This window comes from Callithrix jacchus, chromosome 10 (genome assembly GCF_049354715.1).
Source record: "Callithrix jacchus isolate 240 chromosome 10, calJac240_pri, whole genome shotgun sequence".
NCBI classification, from domain to species: domain Eukaryota; kingdom Metazoa; phylum Chordata; class Mammalia; order Primates; family Cebidae; genus Callithrix; species Callithrix jacchus.
The window spans coordinates 80337853-80363994 of NC_133511.1; the positions used below are offsets into that span (position 1 = coordinate 80337853).

The 26142-nt window shown below is 37.5% G+C and overlaps 1 protein-coding gene and 2 pseudogenes across 3 annotated transcripts in view; 2 read left to right on the forward strand and 1 right to left on the reverse strand.

The window, feature by feature from the left end:
- Positions 1–26142, reverse strand: part of COPB1 (coat protein complex I subunit beta 1) — a 46974-nt gene that overhangs the window by 14587 nt on the left and 6245 nt on the right. For all 3 annotated transcript variants that reach the window (XM_002754985.5, XM_002754986.4, XM_035265895.3), the window contains exons 5-14: positions 23800–23914; positions 21378–21470; positions 19276–19413; positions 16214–16333; positions 13903–14010; positions 13672–13818; positions 12480–12625; positions 10159–10255; positions 9031–9191; positions 7760–7880 (exon numbers count right to left, since the gene is read on the reverse strand). In XM_002754985.5, coding sequence (XP_002755031.1) covers positions 7760–7880; positions 9031–9191; positions 10159–10255; positions 12480–12625; positions 13672–13818; positions 13903–14010; positions 16214–16333; positions 19276–19413; positions 21378–21470; positions 23800–23914 — 1246 coding nt within the window. The remainder of the gene's footprint in view (positions 1–7759; positions 7881–9030; positions 9192–10158; positions 10256–12479; positions 12626–13671; positions 13819–13902; positions 14011–16213; positions 16334–19275; positions 19414–21377; positions 21471–23799; positions 23915–26142) is intronic.
- Positions 787–7080, forward strand: LOC144578014 (geranylgeranyl pyrophosphate synthase pseudogene; annotated as a pseudogene).
- Positions 11828–11881, forward strand: LOC118145976 (U7 small nuclear RNA; annotated as a pseudogene).

Genomic DNA, 26142 nt, shown 5'->3' on the forward strand with positions numbered 1-26142 from the left:
GTCTATCTTGTGATGTTTCTATCTCTTCCACAATATTAACAAGATCTGTACTTGAGTGCTATAACTATGAGTAATTTTTTTTGTAGTTTTAACATCATTCCTTGTTTTAGTAATACCGAAAAATAAATGAAAAATAACATTCACAATTCTATCATAGACTTTTTTAAAATGGAGGCAAAATAAAGACTTTCAGGCCAATGAAAGCTGAGAGAATTCTTAACCAGCAGACCTGTGTTATAAGAATGATCAGTTGTTGAGGCAGAAAGGAAATATCAGATAGAAGTCTGAATTTACACAAAAGAATAAAGAGCACATAAGTGGTAAAAATGCAAGTAAAGATAAGACTTTTCCTCATACTTTAATCTTGAGTCGGGACCCAGTGGCCCACGCCTGTAATCCCAGCACTTTGGGAGGCAGAGGCGGCAGATCACCTGAGATAGGAGTTTGAGACCATCCTGGTCAACGAGGTGAAACCCCGTCTCTACTAAAAATACAAAAATTAGCCAGGTGTGGTGGTGCACGCTTGTAGTCCCAGCTACTCGGGAGGCTGAGGCAGGAGAATTGCTTGAACCCAGGAGGCAGAGGTTGCAGTGAGCTGAGATCGCACCACTGCATTCCAGCTTGGGCAACAGAGCAAGATCCTATCTAAAAAAAATAAATAAAATATAAAAAAAACTTTAAAAGTTAATTATTTATAATAGACAAATGGATAAACAGGAAGTGGTATTATACATATGTACAACAGAATGTCATTTACCTTTTAGAAAATTCTGATATGTAACAGGGATGAGCGATGAAGACACAATGTTAAGTGAAGTTGGTTAGACACGAAAGGACACATACTATATGATTCCTATTATATGAGGTACCTAGAATAGCCAAGTTCACACAGACAGAAAGTATAAGCTGCAGGGGAAGAAAGGAATGGGGAGTTATTATGTACTGGGTATAGAGTTTCAGTTTAAAATGATAAAAAAGCACTAGAGAGCCGGGCCTGGTGGCTCACGACTGTAATCCCAGCACTTTGGGAAACTGAGGGGGGAAGATCATGAGGTCAGGGGTTCAAGACCAGCCTGACCAACATAGTGAAACTCCATCTCTACTAAAAATACCAAAATTAGCTGGGCGTGGTGGCGTGCACCTGTAATCCCAGCTACTCAAGAGGCTGAGGCAGGAGAATCGCTTGAACGGGGGAGGCGGAAGTTGCAGTGAGCCAAGAGTGTGCCATTGCATTCCAGCCTGGGTGACAGAGCAAGACTCCATCTCAAAAAAAAAAAAAAAGCACTAGAGATGAATGGCAGTGATGGTTACACAAAAATGCGATTGTACTTACCGAACACTTAAAAAAGGTTACTTATATGTAATGCATATATTACCACAATATAAAAAGAATAAAAAACACCCAAAAGGTACTTAACTCCACCCTGGTCCCAATTCTCAGCTTACACCTGGCTGCATGTTCCCTTCCCATTTCAGTCCAGACACTATAAAAATAACTCCCAAGGCAGAGGTTGCGGTGAGCCGAGATCACGCCATTGCACTCCAGTCTGGGTAACAACAGTGAAACTCCGTCTCAAAATAAATAAATAAATAAATAACTCCCTCCAAATAGTTATTTTTTTTAAAAAAGCAAGAACTGACAATTTAAAACAAAGATAACAATAATATATCATGGGGTTTATAACATGACAAAGAGGCCAATAATAGTATAAGGATAGCAGTAGGGGCTGGGGGAATGGAAGCACAGCTAATCCCTCAATGCAATCAGTTCCAGAAACTCCCTCAGATACCAAAATGTGTGGATGCTAAACTCCTTTGTATAAAACAGCATAGTATTTACACATAACCTATGCATATCCTCCTATATACTACAGATCATCTCTAGATTACTTAAAGACCTCACTCAATGTACAGGCACACCCTGGAGATATTGCAAGTTAGGTTCCACACCACAATAAAGTAAACATCACAATACAGTGAATCACATTAATATTTTGCTTTCCTGATGTTTAAAAAAGTTATATTTTACATTATATGGTCATCTATTAAGTGTGTAATATGTGTGCAATAGCATTATGTCTAAAAAAAATGTATGTAAAGGCTGGGCGTGGTAACTCATGCCTTTAATCCTAGCACTCTGGAGGCTGAGGCAGGCAGATCACCTGAGGTCACGACTTTAAGACCAGCCTTGCCAACATGGCAAAACTGTCTCTACTAAAAAATACAAAATTTAGCTGGGTGTGGTGGTAGGCACCTGTAATCCCAGCTACTTGGGAGGCTGAGGCAGGAGAATCCCTTGAACACAGGAGGTGAGCCAAGATTGCCCCACTACACTCCAGCCTAGGGGACAGAGCCATATGCTGTCTCAAAAAAAAAAAAAAAAAAAAGTACATACTGTAATACTGTAATTTAAAAATACTTTATGCTGAAAAATGCTAACAATCACCTAAGCCTTCAGCAAGGTGGTTTACACTTCACAATCTTTACACTGGTGGAAGGTCTCGCCTCCATGTTAATAGCTGCTCCCTGATCAGGGTGGTGACTGGTGAAGGCTGGGGTGGCTGTGGCAATTTCTGAAAATAAGATAATGAAGTCTGCTGCATCAAATGACTCTTCCTTTCACAAAAGACTTCTCTATAGCATGCAATGCTGTTTTATAGCATTTACCCACAGCAGAACTTCTTTCAAAATTGAAGGCAATTTAAAAATCCTGTTGCTGCTTTCATTACGAAGTTTATAAAATATTCTAAATCCTTTGTTGTCATTTCAACATCTTCTCAAGGAGTCAGCATCTATACAAGAAGTAGATTCTGTCTCGACAAAACACTTTCTTTGCTCATCTGTAAGAAGGAACTCCTCATCTGACAATTTTCTTGGTCTCATGAGAAAATATCTCCAGGATCCACTTCTAATTCTAGTTTTCATGCTACTTCCATCAAATCTGCAGTTACTGCTTCCACTGACGACGTGAACCCCTCCAAAGTCATCTATGAGGAATGGAATCAACTTATTCCAAATTCCTGTTAATAGTGGTATCTTGGCTGGGCGGAGTGGCACACGCCTGTAATCCCAGCACTTTGGGAGGCTGGATCACCTGAGGTCAGAAGTTCAAGACCAGCCTGACCAACATGGTGAAACCCTGTCTCTACCAAAAATACAAAAAATTAGCCAGGCTTGGTGGTGCATGCATGTAATCCCAGCTACTTGGGAGGCTAAGGCAAGAGAATCGCTCAAACCTAGGAGGTGGAGGTTGCAATGAGCCCAGATCACCCCATCGCACTCCAGCCTGGGCGACAAGAGCAAAATTCTGTCTCAAAAAAAAAAAAAAAAAAAAAAAAAAATCCTTCCACAAATCACGAATGTTGTTAATGGCATCTAGAATGGTGAATCCTTTCTGGAAAGTTTTCAATTAACTTTGCCCAGCTCCATCAGAGAAATCACTGTGACAGCTATAGCCTTTAAGAAATGTGTTTCTTGAGTGTGACTGGGATGGCTCATTTTCTTGCACCAAGTAAATGTGGTGTTGCTAGTGGCTGAGTAGGGTAGGGGAGAGTTCTGTGGTGAAGTAAAGGGAGAGATTCATGTAGGTATTCATGTAGCCTTGGTCTGAACTACAAAGTAGTAAGCTGATGCTGGTTCTGCTATTCCAGGACCAGCAGAGTGAATGTCATGGTATCATTGTTGAATTACTGGTTTGAAATTTAAAAACAATAAAGATGGGCTGGGCACAGTGGCTCAAGCCGGTAATCCCAGCACTTTGGGAGGCCGAGGTGGGTGGATCACGAGGTCAAGAGATGGAGACCATCCTAGTCAACATGGTGAAACCCCATCTCTACTAAAAATACAAAAAATTAGCTGGACATGGTGGCATGTGCCTGTAATCCCAGCTACTCAGGAGGCTGAGGCAGGAGAATTGCCTGAACCCAGGAGGCGGAGGTTGCAGTGAGCTGAGATCACACTATTGCACTCCAGCCTGGGTAATAAGAGCGAAACTGAGTCTCAAAAAAAACAAAAGAAACAATAAAGACTCAAGAAACAGTCCAAAGAATTCTAGAAATCTTTAAGTACATATTTCAGTTATCAGGTGAACAGATACGAACTAAACTTTCACAGGCAATTTAATCACTGGCTGAAAGTTCCAGACAACAAGCTATAGATTATAGCTTCATGAGATGACAAAAATGTGGCATAATGCCAATTTACTCATCAATAATATCGAAGACAACTCAAAACTCCAACATGGCTTCTTGTGGCACACAGCAACTATGGAATTCCATCTGTCATCAAATGTGCCTATTATCTATATTTCCTTGGCTTAAAGAAAGCCTTAACCCTTGATCATTCAGATGCAGTGAAACTTTTTACTCTCCAGCTTCTAGAACTTCATCAAGGACAAGGCCTACAGTATTTTCTGGAGGGATAATAATGCCTATATCATCGTAGAAAACTGTAAGCTACAATGTGCAAAAGACAGGTAAACTATTTGGATTAGCAATAGGCCTCATGAAGTTGTTCTCTGATTACAAAGTAGATTTAAAGTTACTATTAGTGGACTCCTTTTCCCAATTAGAGATGATTATGCTAATCCATAATGTGAAGAACAATATGGTAAAACTCCATCTGTACTAAAAACACAAAAATTAGCCGGGTGTGGTGGCAGGCGCCTATAGTCCCAGCTATTCGGGAGGCTGAGGCAGAAGAATTGCTTGAACCCAGGAGACGGAGGTTGCAGTGAGCCGAGATCGTGCCACTACACTCCAGCCTGGGTGACAGAGCAAGACTCTGTCTCAAAAAAACAAACAAAAAAAAGAGCTTGAATCTAAAGCCTATAAATAAGATATAATGTACATCATTCAGCTAATGTTTACACTAAAAGCCCAGACATCACTGCTATGTAATAAATCCATGTAATAAGGCTGCACTGTATCCCTTAAATTTATACAAATAAAAACAAATAAAGCCTGTAAACAAATTGATACACATGTTGGTAACCATGAGCTAGAAGCTCTAATAAAGCATTTAAGTAAAATGTTCAAAGAAAATGAATACGAAGCCATTCTTGACTGGTCCTGGTAGCTTATTTTAGCTATCTATTTTTTTCTTTTAGCCCATCAACTTTTAAACATTTTAGACTAGGCTGAGCACAGTAGCTCACGCCTGTAATCCCAGCACTTTGGGAGGCCAAGGCGGATGATCACCTGAGGTCAGGAGTTCAAGACCAGCCTGGTCAACAGGGTGAAACCCTGTCTCTACTAAAAATACAAAAAACTAGTGTGGTGGCAGGCACCTGTAGTCCCAGCTACTCAGAAGGCTGAGGCAGGAGAAGTGCTCGAGCTGGAGAGGGGGAGGGTGCAGTGAGCCAAGATCACACCACTGCACTCCAGCCTGGGCAAGAAGAATGAAACTCTGTCTCAAAAAAAAAAAAAAATTAGACCAACCTGTTATTCTCCAAAAACTAAGGAAATAAGAGTGATGTGAATGAAACTGTTTCAATTTAGAAACCTGCTATACAGAAAGCCAACATAATACAAAGCTGAAGGAATCAAAAGGAGTCACATTTATACAGGCCCAATGTGAATGTTAGAAATTGCTGTGGTAAGACATTGTGACCAACTCTGCCCTACTACCACAAATGTTCTGTGGATTCTGTTTCTTAAATAATAAGAGTTGAAACTACTCCTTGATCTGTTGCTGTAGAATGGATGTTGTGTTAGCAGGCATGAAAACATTAATTTCTTTCTACATCACCATCAGAGCTCTTGGGTGACCAGCTAAATTGACAATGAGCAGTAATATTTTAAAAGGGGTCTTTTTAGCAGTGCCAGAGTTTAAAATTAAAAATTATAAAATAAAAATAAAATTAAAAAATAAAAGGAATTTTTCTGAGCAGGAGGTCTCAATGGTGAGCTTAAAATATGTGGTAAACCATCCTGTAAAGAGATGTGCTGACATACAGGCTTTGTTGTTCCACTGACAAGAGCACAGGCAGAGTAGATTAATCATAATTCTTAAGAGCCCTAGGATTTTCAAAATGGGAAATGAGTAATGGCTTCAACTGAGCCACTGGTTGTATTAGCCCTTATCAAGAGAGTCAGCCTATCCTTTGAAGCTTTGAAGCCAGGCACTGACTTCTCTCTAGCTTTCAAAGTCCTAGACAGCATCTTCTTCCAGTATAAGGTTGTTTAGTCTACACTGAAAATCTGTCGTTCAGAGTGGTCACCTTCATCAATGATCTTGGCTAGATCTTCCAGATAACTTACTACAGCTTCTCCATCAGAACTAGCTACTTCATGTCAAACTTGTACGTTCTGAAAGACAGGCTTCTTTCCTTAAACCTCATGAACGAATCTCTGCTAGCTTCAAACTTTTCTTCTGGAACTTTCTCACCTCTCTCAGCCTTCATGGAATTGAAGAGAGTTGTTAAGTCTTACTCTGGATTAGGCCTTGGCTTAAAGGAATCTTGTGGCTGGTTTGATCTTCTATGCAGACCACTCAAACTTTCTATCTGCAATAAAGCTGTTTCACTTTCTTATTCATGTGTTTATTGAAGTAGCACTTTTAATTTCCTTCAAGAGTATTTCCTTTGCATTCACAACTTGGCTACCTACTTGGCAGCAAAAGAGGCCTTGCTTTTGACTTAGCTCAGCTTTTGATATGCCTTCCTCACTAAGTTTAATCATTTCTCACTTTTGATTCAAAGTGAAAGACATGTGACTTTTCCTTTCACTTAGAAGCCATTGTAGGATTATTAATTGGCCTAATTTCAATATTGTGGTATCTCAGGGAATAGGGAGGCCCAAGGAGCAGGAGAGAGATGGGGTAGCAGCCAGTTGGTGCAGTAGTCAGAACACACACAATCATTTACTATGTTTACTGTTTTATATGGGAATGGTTCCTGGCTCCCCAAAACAACTATAATAGTAACATTAAAGATCAAAGATCACAAATTACCATAAAAGATGTAGTAATAATGAAAGAAGTTGAAATACTGTGAGAATTAACCAAAATGTTAATGAAGATATGAAGTAAGCATATGCTTACTTAGAAAAATGGTGCCAACAGACTTACGCAACTCAGGGTTCCCACATACCTTCATTTGTAAGAAAAAAGAAAAAAAAATGCAGTATGTGCAAAATGTAATAAAATGAAGTATACCTGTAAATCCTATGTAAATAATTGCTACACTGTATTGTTTTCAAATTTCTATTTTTTTTTTAGTTTATCGTTTTTTTAAAAAGGTATTTTTAGTCTACAGTTGGTTGAATTGGCAGGTGCAGAAGCTGTGAATATGTAGGACCAACCACATACCATTGGAAATGGGTGTTCGGTCAAAACAGTCAGAAGCCACAATGAAGGTATGAACTACAGAGAGAATAATTTAAGAGACATATTGGGATAAAACAGACAATGACAGACTGGATGCAGATGCTGGAGAGAAGGACATTTCTTTCACTGGTCCTGAACTAATCCTAGCAAACCAAGGTGACTTCGTAAATCCATGAATCTCTTCCACGGGAATAATCACATGACATTATTATTGTATTACTTTGTTAATTTAATTTTTTTTAAAGCTCAAACAGAAGAGGAATATACTTTATCAATTTTAGAGTAATATACTGCTGTGTCCACTTCCACTATTAAATCATAAACTCTTTCATGATAGAAATTTAGCATTAATTTTTGCATCCCTCACTGTTCAATGTATATAGTAGGCACTTAATATTTAGTTGTTGGGTAAATGCACAATAAATGAACTTACATTTTGCTTTTTCTTCTCCTGAACCAAAGCTACATAGCGCAGTGCAATCTTGGTCAGAGTTGTGGCAAGGGAGGCAGCAACAAAGAAATCTCCATCCAGAAGGAATCCTCTCAAGGGAGGTCTGCAAAGCAATCAAGGAAAATCAAACCCACCAACTTGTTAAGCAGCATGCAGCTTTTGTATAAATGATTTATATACTCATATTAAACACTCTTACTACCATCCCTCAGTGATAAGGATACCTCAGTTAACTAACTCCTTAGCTCCCAGAATGAAAAAGAAAAATAACACATGACTTTAAAATGTATCTTTGGCCAGGTGTGGTGGCTCATGCCTGTAATCCCAGCACTTTGGAAGGCTGATGTGGACGGATTACCTGAGATCTGGAGTTCAATACCAGCCTGGCCAACATGGTGAAACCCTGTCTCTGCTAAAAATACAAAAACTAACTGGGCATGGTGGCACATGCCTGTAATCCTAGCTGCTCCGGAAGCTGAGGCAGGAGAATTGCTTGAGGCTGGGAGACAGAGGGTGTAGTGAGCCAAGACTGTACCACTGAACTCCAGCCTGGCCAACAGATCAAAACTCTTGTCTCAAAAAACCCAAAAAAACAAACAAAAAAAAAACCCCTTACCTTCAAATGACACAAGAGCCAACAGAATATGGAAAGAGAAAATATTTAATTAAGGTCATATGTAATTGCAGCTAATGAAGTACAACCAAATTCCAGCTTACCTATTTATTCAGTAAGTCTCAAATTCCTCTTCCATAAAATGGAGGTAATATATTCTACCTCAAAGGCCTAATATCAAGACTGTATGAGACAAACTACTTTGCACAATGCCTAGCACACAGTGGGTATTCAATATTTTAGACAGAAATTTCACCATTAAAATTTACTTAACAGAAAAAAGCACAATTTTATTCCATCATTTAGAAACCGAAAAATCTTGAAAATGTTTTCAGATGCTAATAAACAATAAAACCCAAATAGCATCAGTTTCCCCCACTTAGCATTTTCTGAGTAAAAATAATTTGAGTTTAAACAGAACGGTTATTTCCATAAAAACATTGAAAGGGACAGAGGATTAAAACCATCAGTACAGTTCCTAGGGGGAAGAACTCAAACATCTGCCTCTTCTCAAGTACCTTAACTGGAAAGATTTTCATTTTAGTTGTAAAAGCAAGAGGAAAGAAATCATTTTACTGTTTTACATACAAGAGTAATAATAAAAGTAGCACAGCTGGCAGGGTATATGTGCCTAAATTACCTTTCTTCCTCTTTCTTGGTGGGTCTAGAACTGCTAAGGGCACTCTGAGTTGCATAGGTACCCATTTCAGTAACCAATTTCTGAACTGGTCCCACAGTTATCTCTTCTTCAGGTTTTAATTCGCCAGCTTCTTTCTTTATTTCTGACTCTACAATTGGGATCTAAAAGTCAGTTGGAAATATCATTTTAGTAATAGTATCAACAGCAAACAAAATTATAATTAAATATTCAATCATTTCTCTAAAAAAGGAATTACCCTAATGGGACTTTTGGAACTGGGAACTTTGCTTTCAATTTCTTTCCTTCCCAGGATAATGTAGCAGGTAGAATAGGGGCTTTAGAGTTAGATATTCCAGGGTTTGAATTCTCTCCGTGCCACTTACTACTTTAGACCTCAGTTTCTTAATCTGTTGAGTGGAAATCTTAATTCTTTCCACATATTTTACCTAACAGAAAAATGCATTTAACAGTGTCTAACAAAGTAAATGCACACTAAGCCTTATTCCTCTTGTTCGTTCCCTTCCTTGAAATTTTAACCAAAACAGTACTCATCCTTCTAAAATAAAATCCCTCTTATTTGTACACAGTAACTTCATTAACTACCTTTTAAATTAACTGAATGGCTCTCATGTATTTATTACTCAATACCAGCCCATCATCTAATGTAAGAGCACTAAGAGCGTTTAATCATTACCTATTTTAATTTCTTTATTTTATAGGTAAAAAAACTGATGTCCAGTTAGGTTGAGGAACTAACTCAACCTAATTCAAGGTCCTCCACCTAACTGTTGACAGAACAGTGGCTAGAACCCAAGTCTCCTGACAATTAGTCCACTGTTCTTTCTATTCTACCATAAGGTTGTTAGGATGAAGAATACTGTCAGTTTCAGTATATAAATATTCTAAAGTCAGACTTACTCTAAGGCATTCTTTCTTCAGAACACAGGCTAAAGCAGAATTTTACAAGCTGCTTCTTTTTTTTTTTTAATAAACACAGAACATTTTGTTCAAACGAAATCCAGCAGTGTAAATAATGTAAATAAAAACAAGCAAATCACCACAAAAAATGTCAGATTTTCTAAAGTAAAAACTACCATAGAAAGTAGCATTCACTAAAGCAAAACATACCTCTCCAAGGGACCTGCGGATCTCAGTCATCACACTCTGAATGTCTTCCTTGGTACTACAGTATTCTCCCAGGATCCATAATGCTCCTCGGTAAATCCTAGGACAACAGAAGCGCTAAAATATGAACTTGGCAAACCAGTCTTGAAGCAGAGATGTTTCTTTGTGAATTTAAGCTCAAATAAAAAACAAGGGCCAGGTGTGGGGCTCACGCCTGTACTCCCAGCACATTGGGAGGCTGAGGCCAGGGACCACTTGAGCCCAGGAGCTCAAGATCAGTCTGGGCAACATGGTGAAACCCCATCTTTACTAAAAATACAAAAATCAGCCAGGCGTGGTGGTGCACATCTGTAATCCCAGCTACTGAAGAAACTGAGGCATAAGAACTGCTTGAGGCCAGGAGTGGTGGCTCATGCCTATAATCCCAGCACTTTGGGAGGCTGAGGTGGGCGGATTACCTGAGGTCAGGAGTTTGAGACCAGCCTGGCTAACATGGTGAAACCCGGTCTCTACTAAAAATACAAAAAAATTAGCTGGACACAGTGGCACACACTTGTAGTCTCAGCTACTTGGAAGGCTAAGGCTGGAGAATAGCTTGAATCTGAGAGGTGGAGGTTGCAGTGAGCCGAGTGAGCGAGATCGTGCCACTGCACTCCAGCCTGGGCACTGGGAGACAGAGCAAGACTCTGTCTCAAAAAAAAAAAAAGAACTGCTTAAACCCAGGAGGCAGAGGTTGCAATGAGTTGAGATTGCACCACTGTACTCCAGCCTGGGTGACAGAGAGAGCATCTGTCCCAATAACAAAAAAAGTAAACAACAACAAGATTCTGCAGTTCTAAAGTATTTTAGGCAAACATTTATGAAAGAATCTAACAAAAACTAGGTTTCAGTTCTCTCCAGAAATCATAAAGATTAAAAATAAAATAACTGTTCTTATTAATTATTACTAGGAACATTCTAAAACCGGTGAATCTAGCAGTAAAAATAAAATACCAAAATGTTTCCCAGAAAAGTGATCATTTAATACACAGTGAAGGTAAATTTGGCTTTATCACTTACTACTATAAGTAATGTATTATTTTATGGTCAGGCAAGGTGGCTCACGCCTGTAATCCCAGCATTTGGGGAGGCTGAGGTGGGAGGATTGCTTGAGTCCAGGAGTTTGAGACCAGCCTGAGTAACACAGCAAGACACCATCTCTCTAAAAAAATAAATAAAATAAAGTAAAAAAGCAAACAAACCCAGAATATATTATTTTAAAGTAAAAGTAATTCACTTTTTATTTTCAGTCACTGAAAAGACGAGGCAAGGTGCCTCTTCAATGAATAAAACAATGAATACAAAACAAGTACAAGGGATCAGTTAAAAAATAATAGTAAAGAAAGCAACCATTCATTCATTTAGATTAAAAAAAAGAGAGAGGCAAAGTCTCACCATGTTGCCCAGGCTGGTCTCCAACTCCTGACATCCAGCAATCCTCCTATCTTGGCCTCCCAAAGTGCTGGGAATACAGGTGTGAACACCATACCCAGCCAACAATTATTTAGTTTAAAATGTTAAACTGAATAAAGTCTAGTCATCTTTCCCCTAAGATTTTAATTTAATTTATTCAGAAAAAATTAATTATAGAAACAAAAGCTATAAGAGATTATGGCTGTCAAAAGAAAATCCTTAGTGTTATAGCTCTTTTAGAATTTGTTTAGCAGGCTTCCTGGTTTTTGCCACTCACAAAAAAAAAAAAAAAAAAAAAAAATCATTAATTTTTTTTTTCTCACAAAGAAAGCAAATCCTGCTCACTTCCACAAATATATTTTCATATCATAAAAACAATCTTGTACTTGTCCTTTCCTTCCTATCTAAATAGACATACTTCAAGTCTGTTATAGACTATCTATCAGATGCTTTAAATGAAGCAAAATTTAGATGCAACAATCCTTTCTCACTAGCAAAGGCTCTCTGAAGGAATAGATTTAGGTTGCATTTTCAATCTTTCTCTTCGTTAAATGTGAAAGGAAAATATAAATAATAGTAATATCTAAAAAGTAATGCCATTTAAAAATATGTTCTTTAGTTACTTTAAGATTCACAATGTTTTAGAGATAATAAAAAATGGAGACACTGAGCTAAATCACTTCTAAAAAACTGATTTTAGGCCATAAATTATAGATTAACTGAGAGTGGGGGTAGTGTGATGTTTGTTGTTACACTTGTCATATTTTGGCTTGATCGTTCTCTCCATTCTATTTTCTATCAAATGACCCCTTAAAGATAAAAGCTAATAAAATGCTTACTTGACCATACATTTAAATGTATTTTAAACCTACTTGACAGATTTAATAGCATGAAAGACTTCAAGCATCTTTTCAACAATAAGCATTCTCAGGTTATCAAAGCGCTGAATGGCTTCACGAACAAACTCCAAGACATCAGCAGCTGCTGCTTCATTATTGTCACTGAGAAATTCCATTAACTAAAAGAAAAAAAAGAGAAAACAGAATGAACAATTTTCCAAAAGAAACTTATCTAGGACAAGAAATAAATTAATAAAGGATGTAATTCTTTCTTTTCTAAGAGACAGGATATTGCTTTGCTGCCCAGGCTGGAGGACAGTGGCACAATCATAGCTCACTGCAGCCTAGAATTCCTGGACTCAAGTGGTCCTCCGGCAGTCTCAGCCTCCCCAGTAGCTAGGATTTCAGGCATGACACTATGCCTAACTAATATTTTTTATTTTCTTTGTAGAGGCAGGGTCTCCCTATGTTGTCCGAGCTGGTCTTGGACTCCTGGTCTCAAGAAATCCTCTTGCCTAGCCCTCCCAAAGGGCTTGAATTACAGACATAAACTGCCATGACCGGGCCTTGAAATTCTTAATAATTTTCAAATACACAATAAAATGTAAACTGAGAGACAAGTACTATTATGCAAACAAAGTCACAATGACTTTCCTGTTTTATGTGCAATAAAATTTATTATAAAATTCACTATAAAAGGCTAGAGACTCAAAACTCAAAATAAATCAATTAGCTCCTCCTAAATTGTAACTAAAAGTAAAATCATTTTAGAGAACACAAAGAGCTCAAAGGCAAAAATCAAATTATAATAACATACCTCACTTATCTGGTAGTGACAGAAAGCAAAATATTTCTAGGTATGTGAATTTTTCCTACAACTGATTCCTTTAAGAGCTAAAGCGATTTAAAATAAATATCTATTTGCCTTACTGAAAAATATATACACAGCATAATTTTACTTTAGGTAACTATAACATCAATTAAAATAATATGCAAAGCTATTTCTTTAGTCACTGTTTTCGTTTTTTTGATGAATACGTAAATGAAAGAAGTCAGAGTCCTCATCCTTCTAAGCTTAAAGGTAGAGGCAGAAGATCACTTCTGACCATGAGATTTAATGGTTCCAGACAGTTGAGATTTCTGGAGTTTGACTGTCAAATAACTAGATTTAAAAAAAAAGAATCTTTTAGAGAATTTCAAAATTAAAGTCATCAGAATTACATACCACAGGAATAACGTTTGCAGCCATATCTGGAAATCGGACAGAACAGGAATGTAATGTTCGCACCAGGAGTTGTCTGTATTTGTCAGTATCTTCATGCTCAGACACATTATTTGTTTTTATCACTTCCTTCTTCAGGACAATAACCAGCTATGGAACAAAGTAGAAATAAGTGAGAGTTACATCATATTTGGGCCTGGTAGCTTAAAAAGCGCTGCCAGAATTTCGTTTTACCTCTTCAACATTCCTAGAAGAGACAAGATCCAGTGCTAACTGCAGAGTTTTCTTTCGTACTTCTAAGTCTGGTGTGCTCAATACTCTTAGGATATCCATAACCAGATCCTTAAAAAGGACAAAAACATCAAGAATTAACACCGATCTTTCTGGTCACAAAAAGAAAGTCTTCACTGCAGAATGGTGGGCTTTATCCATCATCACTTTAATCCTTTAATCAATAACAAAACCACTAGTGGTGGAAAAACTAGATATTTTGGCTCTCCTGATATACTGCAATATGAAATAATAGTACATGACACATTAAAACTGACAATGTTTATTCTGACTCTGTCAAGCTTTAGCTCCAACTTACAGTTAATCTAGAACAAGCTAACCAGCATAAGTAAGTAGCCATATACATCCATAAAGAGGGGCATTTTATATTATTATCCGTCTGGTCTCTTCAACAAATCAGTGTCATGAAAGAAAGATACTGTCCAAAACTAAGAGACGGAAAGGGCATACCACCAGATATGATATATGGTCACAAACTGGACAAACTAAACAAAAAGGGCTTTTAGGATAACTGGGAAAATCTAAATATGGATGTGGTATTAGATAACACTAAAAAATTATTAACAATTTTGTTAAGTGTGATAATATTATTTGGCTCCATAAGAAAATGTAACATTTAAAAGATCTAAGACAATTAGAAACTGATAAAAAAGCTCTAAAAGTTCTAAGAATAAACTCCTGTATATCCTTCACCTACATTTACCAATTAATATTTTCCCAAATTTGCTCTTTTCTTTTTTTTTGAGATGGAGTCTCACTCTGTTGCCCAGGCTGGAGTGCAGTGACAAGATCTCAGCTCACTGCAACCTCTGCCTCCTGGGTTCAAGCAATTCTTCTATCCCAGCCTTCTGAATACTTGGGACTACAGTCACATGCCACCATGCATGGCTAATTTTTGTATATTCAATAGAGACGAGGTTTCACCATTTTGGTCAGACTGGTCTCGAACTTCTGATCTCAGGTGATCCACCTACCTCAGCCTCCCAAAGTGCTGGGATTATAGGTGTGACCCACCATACCCGGCCCACCTTTGTTCTTTACTGCTAATCACTGTAGTGTATCTCTCTCAAGGACAAGGATAATTTCTTAGATAACCACATTATAATTATGAGAGAATTTAACATTGACCAATACTATTAATTAATATACACACTATTAATTAATTCATATTTCTCAATCTGTCCCAATAATGTCCTTCATAGCAATTTGTTGTGGCTCTTGTTCTGATCCAAGATCAACATTGCACTTGCTTGTCATGGGGTTTTATTTTTATAACCACTATTATTCTCATGGATTCAACAAATATGAGGACAGCTTTCTAGAATCCGATCATCTTTTATTCTCAATCAATTGGTATAATGATTTCCCAAGAAATATAAATTATATTCAAATTAAAATGAATATGTCACAACTGCTAAGAATAGTTGGCCAGGCGCAGTGGCTCACACCTGTAATCCTAGCACTTTGGGAGGCTGAGGCAGGTGGACTGACTGAGCTCAGGAGTTCAAGACCAGCCCGGGTAACACAGTGAAATACCTTCTCTACTAAAATATAAAAAATTGGCTAGAGGTGGTGGCATGCGCCTGTAGTCCCAGCTATTCAGGAGGCTGAGACAGGAGAATTGCTTGAGTCCACGAGGTAGAGGTGGCAGTGAGCTGAGATGGCACCACTGCACCCCAGCCTGGACAATAGAGCGAGACTCCATCTCCAAAAAAAGAGAATAGTCAATACAGTACAAACTGAAAAGATAAAAAAAAGGTAATACTGATTCATTTTAGAATTTTTTTTTTGAGACAAAGTCTCAATCTGTTGCAGGCTGGAGTATAGTGGTGCAATCTCGGTTCATTGCAACCTCTGCCCCCTGGGTTCAACTGATTCTCCTGCCTCAGCCTCCCACGGAGCTGGGATTCCAGGTGCACCCCACCACACCCAGCTAATTTTTGTATTTTTAGTACAGACTGGGTTACACTATTTTGGTCAGGCTGGTCTCGAACTCCTGATCCACCCACCTTGGCCTCCCAAAGTGCTGGGATTACAGACATGAGCCACCGTGCCCAGCCATTTTAGAATATCTTTTATGGTAAAGGTAATACCCCAAAAAGCAGTGATAACTCAATAGTTACACTTTAGTTGGTTAAACTGTAAACTGCTCAGTTTTCAAGCATTTAGGTTAACCAAGATGGTTAAAGCTTGAGAATGACATAAGTTTGAAAAATATTTTATTTAGGTTCTCTCTGTTTCAGATAACTCTTACCTGTAGTACCCGTTCATGAGCAGGATGCTCTTTTAACTCTATCAAGCGATCCAGAACTATGAGTTTTACATTGTTGTCACTCTCCTTAATAATTAAATCAATGTAACACTGAGCAGCGGCCTATATAAAAAAAGAAATACATTTTAAGAAGTTATTCATCTATCATAAACATAAAATCTGAAAATAAGCACGCATGTGAACATGTGCAAACACACACACGCAAAAACACACACACACACACACACACACACACACACAGTGTCCCATGAAGTCAAATACACTCATTAATCCCTGTACGAGGGTTTATGCATTTTGTTCTGAGGAATGAGTTCCTCTAGTCCCTTGTTATTTTTCAAACTTACAGAAGATTAGAAGCATTACAAATTAAAAGGATGAAAGAGGGCTGCTAAAGGTAGAAAGACTAACAGTCAAAAATTAAGGGTTGAAACTAAGGAACAAGCCGGAGAAAAGCAGGAAAAGAATCCCAAGAAGTATATCTATTAAGCATATTTTAGTTTAGAGGCAGTCTAACTCATCTGCATTGCTGGACAGAAAAAACTAGAATATAAAGATCACCCAGAGTCATTAAAATATTTAGTATTTATAATAATTATTAATAAGACTAAAAATGTGTAAAGTATTTTAGAATAAAAGAATATCCATACTAATAGGAGGAAAGAAGGAAGAAAAGGAAGGGAGGGAGAAAAGAGAAAGAATAGCCCTTCTTTGCCTAAGAATTCCAATTATTAAGTATTGAATGAGAGAAATAGAAAACCACCATTAGAATACCACGGAAATAATTGTTCTAAGAAAATGCACTGATGGATGCTAAAATAAGTAGTAGTGAATTTGAGGAACAGTACAGTTGCATAATTTCAAAGTATCTCCCCCCACAATGTTTACCAATTACATTAGAAGAAATCATAAAACTGAAAGATCTGGCAGATAGCACGTCACCAGTAATAAGATATATAGACATCATGGGCCAGGCACGGTGGCTCATGCCTGTAATCCCAGCACTTTGGGAGACCAAGGCGGGTGGATCACGAGGTCAGGAGATTGAGACTATCCTGGATAACACAGTGAAACCCCATCTCTACTAAAAATATAAAAAATTAGCCGGGCATGGTGGCACATGCCTGTACTCCCAGCTTCTTGGGAGGCTGAGGCAGGAGAATCGCTTGAACCCAGGAGGCAGAGGTTGCAGTGAGCCAAGATCATGCCACTGCACTCTAGCCTGGGTGACAGAGTGAGACTCTGGCTCAAAAAAAAAAAAAAAAAAAAAAAAAAAAATATATATATATATATATATATATATATATATAGAGAGAGAGAGAGAGAGAGAGAGAGAGAGAGAGAGAGAGAGAATGTACTTCTTGAAAAGGACACATTATTTCTGTGGTATTCTTTCCAAAAATGTACAACCTCAATCTGAGAAAACATCAGACAAACCCAAGATGAGGGATATTTTAACAAACAAACCAGCCAGTATTTTTCAAATGCGTCAAGGTCATGAAAAATAATAAATGACTAAGAACTATCACAGATCGGAGGAGACTATGTTATGATCACTAAATGCAATATGGGATCCTAGATCAGATACTGGAACAAAAAAAGGACATCAGTGGGAAAACTGATGAAATATGAATAAAGCCTCTAGTTTGGTTAACAATATTGCTCTAATGTTAATTTTGTAGTTTTGGCAATTATACAATGATTATAGATGTGAATATAAGAGAAAGGCTGGGTGAAGAATATATAAGAACTCTGTCCTATGTTTGCAATTTTTCTGTAAGTTTAAAATTCTTTCAAAATTTAAAATTAAAAAGAATTTCAAGCTTTGGAGGGTAAAGCAGTAACTTCTCCAATTTAAACAATTTGGTTTTTAGAACAGCTCACTCCCTGAATAGACTAGGGATTGCTGATACAGTCTTGATAAACTAAATTAGAGAAACGTAATATTCTATTATTGAAAACACTCACTAGAACTTAAAATATACATTAACATGTATCTTTTAGTTTTTATTTTTTTAGAGACAGGGTCTCGCTCTTTCACCTAGGCTGGAGTAATCATAGTTCACTGCAGTCTTAACCTCCTGGGCTCAAGCTATCCTCCTGCCTCAGCCTTCAGAATAGCTGGGACTATAGGCACACGCCACCATGTCCAGCTAATTTATATTGTTTTTCATCTTGCTCTGTCACCTAGGCTGGAGTGCAATGGCACCACCATAGCTCACTGCAACCTCAAACTCCTGGCCTCAAACGATCACCCCACCTCGGCCTCCCAAAGTACTGGGACTCCAGGCATGCACCACCACACCTAGCACCAGCTAATTTTTAAAAAAATGTTCTCTACAGACAGTATCTCTCTTTGTTGCCTGGGCTGGTCTCAAACTCCTGGTTTTAAGCAATCCTCCCAGCTTGGCCTCCCAAAGTGCTGGTATTTTAGGTGTCAGCCTCTGCGCCCCGCCACACATGCAACTTTTGACTCCCCAAAAACTTAATTACTAATAACCTACTGTTGGCCAGAAGTCTTACCAATAACACAGTTGGTTAAAATATATTTTGTATGTTAAATGTATTATATAATGTATTCTTACAATGAAGTGAGCTAAAAAAAAGAAAATGTTAAAAAAATCATAAGGAAATTATTTATTATTCATTAAGAGGAAACAGATCATCATAAAGGTCTTCATCCCCACCCTCTTTACACAGTAGGCTGAGGAGGAGAGGGAAGAAGAGGAAGAGGAGGGATTGGTCTTGCTATCACAGGAATAGCAGAGGTGGAAAAAAAGTCCATGTATAAGTGGACCTGCACAGTTTGAACCTGTGTTGTCAAGGGTTAACTGAACTCTCATTCTCTGTCTGCATCTATATGTGTGTATGAAAGCATGAAGGAAGAAGGGAAGATTGGACAACATAAGGCATCAAATCATTTTATAAAATTTGTAATTGTTTTCTCTGTGCCATATAACCACACAGTGAATTGCAATGTCACTAAATCATGAGTGCTAAGACAGAAAATCTATCATTTAATCTGGCCCCAAAAGGAATCACAGTACCTTGATCGCAGTTGGTGCACTAGAGAGTGTCACTAATGTCCCAGCAGCTTCATATTTTACAGCAGGGCTGGATGACTGTAATAAGTTATAAATGCAGCGAATAAAACGAGCTCTTTCTGATGGGTTAGCATGACAGACCTAGAGAAGAAAACATTAAGACTTCAACTTATTTCAGGAATGCTTGTTTTCAAATGGAATTTTTAATGAATGTCAGCTTATGGGATGCTAGTTTTCTCAATTTCAAGGCTAAGAACAGTCTTATGAGGACAGATGAAAATTTCAGCCAACATAGGATGAGACACTATGACATAACATTGATAATTTCACAAAGAAGTTAGACGCCAACAAAAACATAGATAAGAAATGGTTTTACCAGATAGGATGGTGTGAACAAAATAATTTTTACAGCTACTCACTCATTTATTCATCTTATTATAATTTAAATTTTTAATGTTTTAATGTTAAAGGATTTTCTGATGGCTTAAAATATGTGTATACTTTACAAAGTAAAAGAGAAAAAGAAAATGTAAAGCAACAAAAACAAGGACACATTAACACAGTACACTAATATGGGTACTGTCACAGGATATTAAATTTGGTCCTAAATTTTTATTCTGGATGCCAAAGAAAAACATGATGATGATATAAATCTCAGTAGCTAATAAAAGCAAAATACCAGTTTTTCAAGCAAGAAAGATAACATAGTTTCCCCAAGTACTACTACTTCTTATTTGAGATGATATTCAATACTGGAGAGAAAACTACAAATTTCTATCCCATTCTAAATGCATCCTGATACCTTTACTTGTGAAGCAAATGTCCCTTATTTCTCTTTTGAAGTCAGTATTAGTATTAGATTTTCCTAAAATATAGATAGTCAAATCTCTATTACATGAAAATGACTTAAAAGCTATCCCCATTTACTATAACATGGACCCTACTAAACAAGTCATTAGATAGCAGAGAACTGCTAATTTTGAGAACCTCAGTGGCATCCTAAACTACACACATGAATTAAAAAGAACTATAGGCTGGATGTGGTGGCTCACACCTGTAATCCCAGCACTTTGGGAGGCTAAGGTAGGTAGATCACGAGGTCAGGAGTTTGAGACCAGCCTGGCCAATGTGGTGAAACCTCATCTTTACTAAAAATACAAAAATTAGCAGGACATGGTGGTGCACACTTGTAATCCCAGCTACTGAGGAGGCTGAGGCAGGAGAATTGCTTGAGCCCAGGAGGTAGAGGCTGCAGTGAGCTGAGATTGTACCACTGCACTCCAGCCTGGGCAACAGAGTGAGACTCCACCTAAAAAAAAGAACTATATATTTATAGTCTTGGTTTCATCTTAAATTTCCAAAATCCTGGCATCTTATGTTAAGAGGAGCCCCTTTCTTACAGAAGCAAAGACAGCTATAATCAGTTAGTAGTGTCTACCATAGGTGTTTTGACCATAGTATTTAATAAAGCCATTCTGGACCTACATTTTTTTGGCCTCCAATGGATCAATAGCAAAGTTGAATCTTACTGCATCTTTTATCAGAACACTTACACTGTAATCAGCTCTTTCAAAGCATGTATCATATTAAAGTATTGCCAATATAGTACTTCATTTAAAAATCCAAAATTCTTAACTGGTTTTAGATTTCCTGTCAATGGCTTACAATGTCATATTAATGTATTTAAAGTTTTTCTATTCTCTTTTTCAAACAGGGAACATAACAAGTATTTAAGGCTTTTTTTTGCTTGATGTGAGTAGTCTGATATATGCTCAAGAAAATCTTGAATTTTATTCTAAAGCCTAATTCATAATCTATTCAGTGACCGGGAAGTTCACAATGATTTATTTGTAGCTGTACTGGATCAAGCTATGGATTTTTATTGAAATCTTTTTGGAGGTTTAGAAAGGATACAAGCAGGTATTCTACTTGGAAAATACAATAAACCAAAAGTAAAAGAAAAAAAACTTTAATAGTCTACGCTATAAAATATTTATACTATTGAAATATATTATCCTAGCAATTATCATCCCAGAAAGAAACTAACCCTTAAACTATCTTAAACTGCTGAGTTTATTTTACTTATCACAGATTATCATTCTTACCTTATAAATCAGTTCAACAATAACCAACTGCAGAATATCTCCAAATGTTTGAACTTGATCAATACAAGTACTTAAGTAATCCAAAGCTCGATCCTAAAAAAATAAGAATATATTTATCATACTCTACCTCATTTAATAGAAGGTGCATTCAATGCATCTTAAAAAATATATACACATTACAACTCAATATAAAACAAATGAGGAGATCAGGGCCAAGAGAAATTAATTTAGAAAATAAAAAAGAAAGCAAGAATAAAGTTAACATATAAAAGACATAAAGTTAAATATATTTTCTGGAAATGAGCCACAAGCCTGGGGTCTGATTTTCTAGCAGCTAAACCAAAGAGGGAAAACACTAGGGTTTCCATACAATCAAAATCAGTTGCTTAGGTATATAGTTATGCCTATTACTGAGACCTAAAAGAAAAATCTCCAATGTGTTATCATATATCGTACACTGTGATATAGAGAACTACAATGTTGAAAACATCTCTCCAGTAAAAGTATCAATAAATTGTATTGGACTATTTCTGATTATATCCCTCAATGTAGGTTAACAGCATAATGCCAAAAGCACTGGTTAGTAAAACCAATTGCACAAGAGGACCAAACACTGTGGCTCAAATAAGCAGCTTTCATAATCTTGTTTAGGAAGACAAAATGACAATATCGAATACCACTTCACGTGCTCATTAACATGGCTACTATTAAAAAAACGCAAAAAAATAGCAAGTGCTGGCAAGGATGTGGAGAAGTTGGAACCCTTGTACACTACCAATAGGAATGTAAAATGGTACAGCTGCTGTGGAAAACAGTATGGCAGTTCCTAAAAAAATTAAAAATAGAATCACTGTATATCCAGTAATTCCACTTCTGGGTATATACCCACAGGAACAGAAAACAACGTCTCAAACATATATGTGTACATCTATGTTCACGGCGGCATTATTCACAATAGCTAAAAGGTTGAAGCAACCCAAGTGTCCACCAATGGATGAACAAGTAAACACAATGAGGCATGTATTTACAATGGGGTATTACTTAGCCTTAAAAAGGAAAGAAATTCCAACACACGCCACAACATAAATGAACCTTGAAGACATTATGCTAAGTAAAATGAGCCAGTCACAAAAGGACAAATACTGTATGATTCCACTTATATGGAATACTTAGTGTAGTCAAAATCACAGAGACAGAAAGTAGCATGGTGGTTGTCAGGGACTGAGAGGAAGTGGTAATGGGGAGTTTTTTTTTTTTTTGAGCCCAAATCTAACTCTTGTCACCCAGGCTGGAGAACAATGGTGCAATCTCAGCTTACTGCAACCTCTGCCTCCTGGGTTCAAACAATTCTCCTGCCTTAGCTTCCTGAGTAGCTGGAATTAAAGGCACCTGCCACCAGGCCTGGCTAATTTTTGTATTTTTAGTAGAGATGGGGTTTCACCATGTTGGGAAGTCTGGTCAAGCTTCTGACCTCAGGTGATCCGCCTGCCTCGGCCTCCCAAAGTACTAGGATTACAGGTGTGAACCACCACGCTGGCTATGGGGAGTTATTTTTTAATGGGTGCAGAGTTTCAGTGTTGCAAGACAAAAAAATTAGGGGATGGAATATAGTGATAGTTCTACAACATTATAAATGTACTTAAGATCACTGAACTGAACACTTAAAAATGGTTAAGATGGCAAATTTTTTTGTTATTTGTAGGTTACCACAATTTTAAATAATTTGGGGGGAACCCATTAAAGCAAGATCTGGGGGGAAAAAAGTAACCGTATCTAGATTTCAGAGGAATGGAAGGACTCCACATTTTTCAGTCTTCATGCATATCATTGCCCATATTTTGGTGACAAATACTGGCTAAAAAATTTCAATATTGGATGGCATCAAGGTGTACAGAGTAACTGCTAACCAAAAGCAGATCCATTTTAACCACCAGCAGACCAGGATGTAGAGTTGGCACCCACGTACGAAAATTGAAGAGTCTAACAGGATATACATCTACACCGAAGGCCACCCTATTTCCACAGGCAAGGCTAAGGGTGTACCTATGCAAAGCTACTGTTTTTCTCTACTAAATAATTTTAGATCTATACTAACATAAGAAGGAACAGGCAACCAAAGCCCCAAAATAGAGGTCCATAGCACACAGTCATAATAATTTTAATTTTTAAAAACTGTAAGGTGGTTGTTCTAAAGTGCCTCGTCAATATTTAATTGAAAAAAAGAATGTATACATATGCATTATTTTAGAGAAAGATTAAGAAAAAAATGTATTTTTCTACAAATCCAAAAATCTAAAAATATCAAACTATACAAAAACCACATGAACTGTAAACAAAATTACTGACTAAAATCATGATTAAGCCTATGTAATAGTTTTCTTACTTAAATAGTTATAGAAGTATTTTTTAAAAAGTACTTCACCTGATCTGCATGAATTAGCATCATAAATGCATTCCTTTTGCAACTTGCATCCTTCTCGTTCACCAGAAAATCATGTATCAGTTCAGGAGCATCAGGTATAAGATGTTCAAAATTTCTTTAAATAAAACAGGCAACATCCATATTTAATAAAAACCTACTTTACTATTATAGTAACTCTCTGGACAATACCAAAGTTAAATTTAATCAAACTCTACAACATAAATGATTCTTACGCTTTTTAATACTTTCTTTTTGGCTGGATTGCAGTGGAGTGATATTGGCTTACTGCAATCTCTGCCTCCCAGATCAAGGGATTCTCCTGCCTCAGTCTCCTGAGCAGCTGGGACTACAGGCATGCACCACCACGGCTGGCTAACTTTTGTGCTTTTTTAGTAAAGACGGGGTTTTGCCATATTGGCCAGGCAGCTGGTCTCATACTCCTGACCTCAAGTGATCCACCTGCCTCAGCCTCCCAAAGTGCTGGGATTACAGACATCAGCCACCACACCCAGTCTGCTTTTGGAAACTTTAAATCAATTAGAATTGGGGGAAGGGAACACAAAGTTACACCTTCACCTATTAAGTCATCAAATTATATGTATTCTAATTCAATACAGAAAAAGCTGATTTATTCAACATGCCATCTGTTAACTAGTATCTCTAACAACTGTTGTACATACATTTTTTTTTTCAGAGTCTCACTCTGTTGCCCAGGCTGGAATGCAGTGGCATGATCTCAGCACACTGCAATTTCCAACTCCTGGGTTCAAGTGATTCTCCTGCTTTAGCCTCCCGAGTATCTAGGACTACAGGCGCCTGCCACCACGACTGGCTAATTTTTGCATTTTTAATAGAGATGGGGTTTCACCATATAGGCCAGGCTGGTCTCGAACTCTTCAACTTGTGATCTGCCTGCCTTGGCCTCCCAAAGTGCTGGGATTACAGGCGTGAGCCACTGCACCTGTCTGCTGTACATACATTTTGAGCATATCAATATATTAAGAATTACATTAAAAGGAAAAAAATAGTCCCTTGAATTTTATTAGTTGTGCACGATATTTACTTACAGACTCGCCTCTTCTTTTGGAAATTTAGAAATATTAGTATACAGAAGAGTAACATAGCTTAATGAAATCCATCACCTTGCTTCAACAATTATTAATTCATAGCTAGTTCTGTTTCATCTATATCCTTGTCAAATTTTCCCCTTTTCATATTATTTTGAAGTAAATCACAGGCAATGTATCCTTTCTTCTGTAAATATATTGGTAGGTTTCTCTAAAAACAAGGACTCTTTACTTGTAAAACTAATTATTCATCATCATACCTCACAAAATTAATAATTTCTTAATATGACATACACAGTGTTAAAATTTCCAGCTGTCTTATAAATGTCTTCATGTTTGTATGTATACTGTAGTTTAAATTCCAAAATTTGTGTCCTCTGTATGGGAACATTAAAGGAACTAATCTATATTATTAACCAGAATACCACTTACCTTAACAGACAAAATCTAATAGTAAAATAACTATAAAATTATATCTTTTTTTTTTTTTTTGAGACGGAGTTTCACTCTTGTCGCCCAGGCTAGAGAGAAATGGTGCAATCTTGGCTCACTGCAATCTCCGCCTCCCGGGTTCTAGCAATTCTTCTGCCTCAGCCTCCTGAGTAGCTGGGATTACCAGCATGTACCACCACGCCTGGCTACTTTTTTGTACTTCTTTTTTAGTAGAGGCAGGGTTTCACTATGTTGACCAGGCTGGTCTCAATCTCCTAACCTCGTTATTCGCCCACCTGAGCCTCCCCAATTAGGAGTGAGCCACTGTGCCTGGCCTAAAATTATACCTTAACCAACAAATCTACTGAAGTACAAAGATGCTTATAAAAATTACATTGTAGAGCACGCACGGTGGCTCATGCCTATAATACTAGCACTTTGGGAGGCTGAGGCAGGCAGATTGGCCAAACTTAGGAGTCTGAGACCAGCCTGGGCAACATAGTGAAACTCTGTCTCTACTAAAATACAAAAAAAAAAAAAAAAAAAATTAGCCAGGCATGGCAGCGTCCACCTGTAGACCCAGCTTATCTGGAGGCTGAGGCAGGAGAATTGCTTGAACCAGGGAGGTGGAGGTTACAGTAAGCTCAGATTGCACCACAACACCCTAGTCTGGGCAACGAAGAGAGATTCTGTCTCCTCCCACCCTCCCAAAAAAATGACATTGTAGTTCTTAATGGATTGACACCTGTGACTGTAAAAACTGAGCATTCTAGCTTCATCTAACTGGTTCCTTAAATTGGTTTAAAAACCCAAAATCTGTTTCACTTGCAAGGATACACAAAGA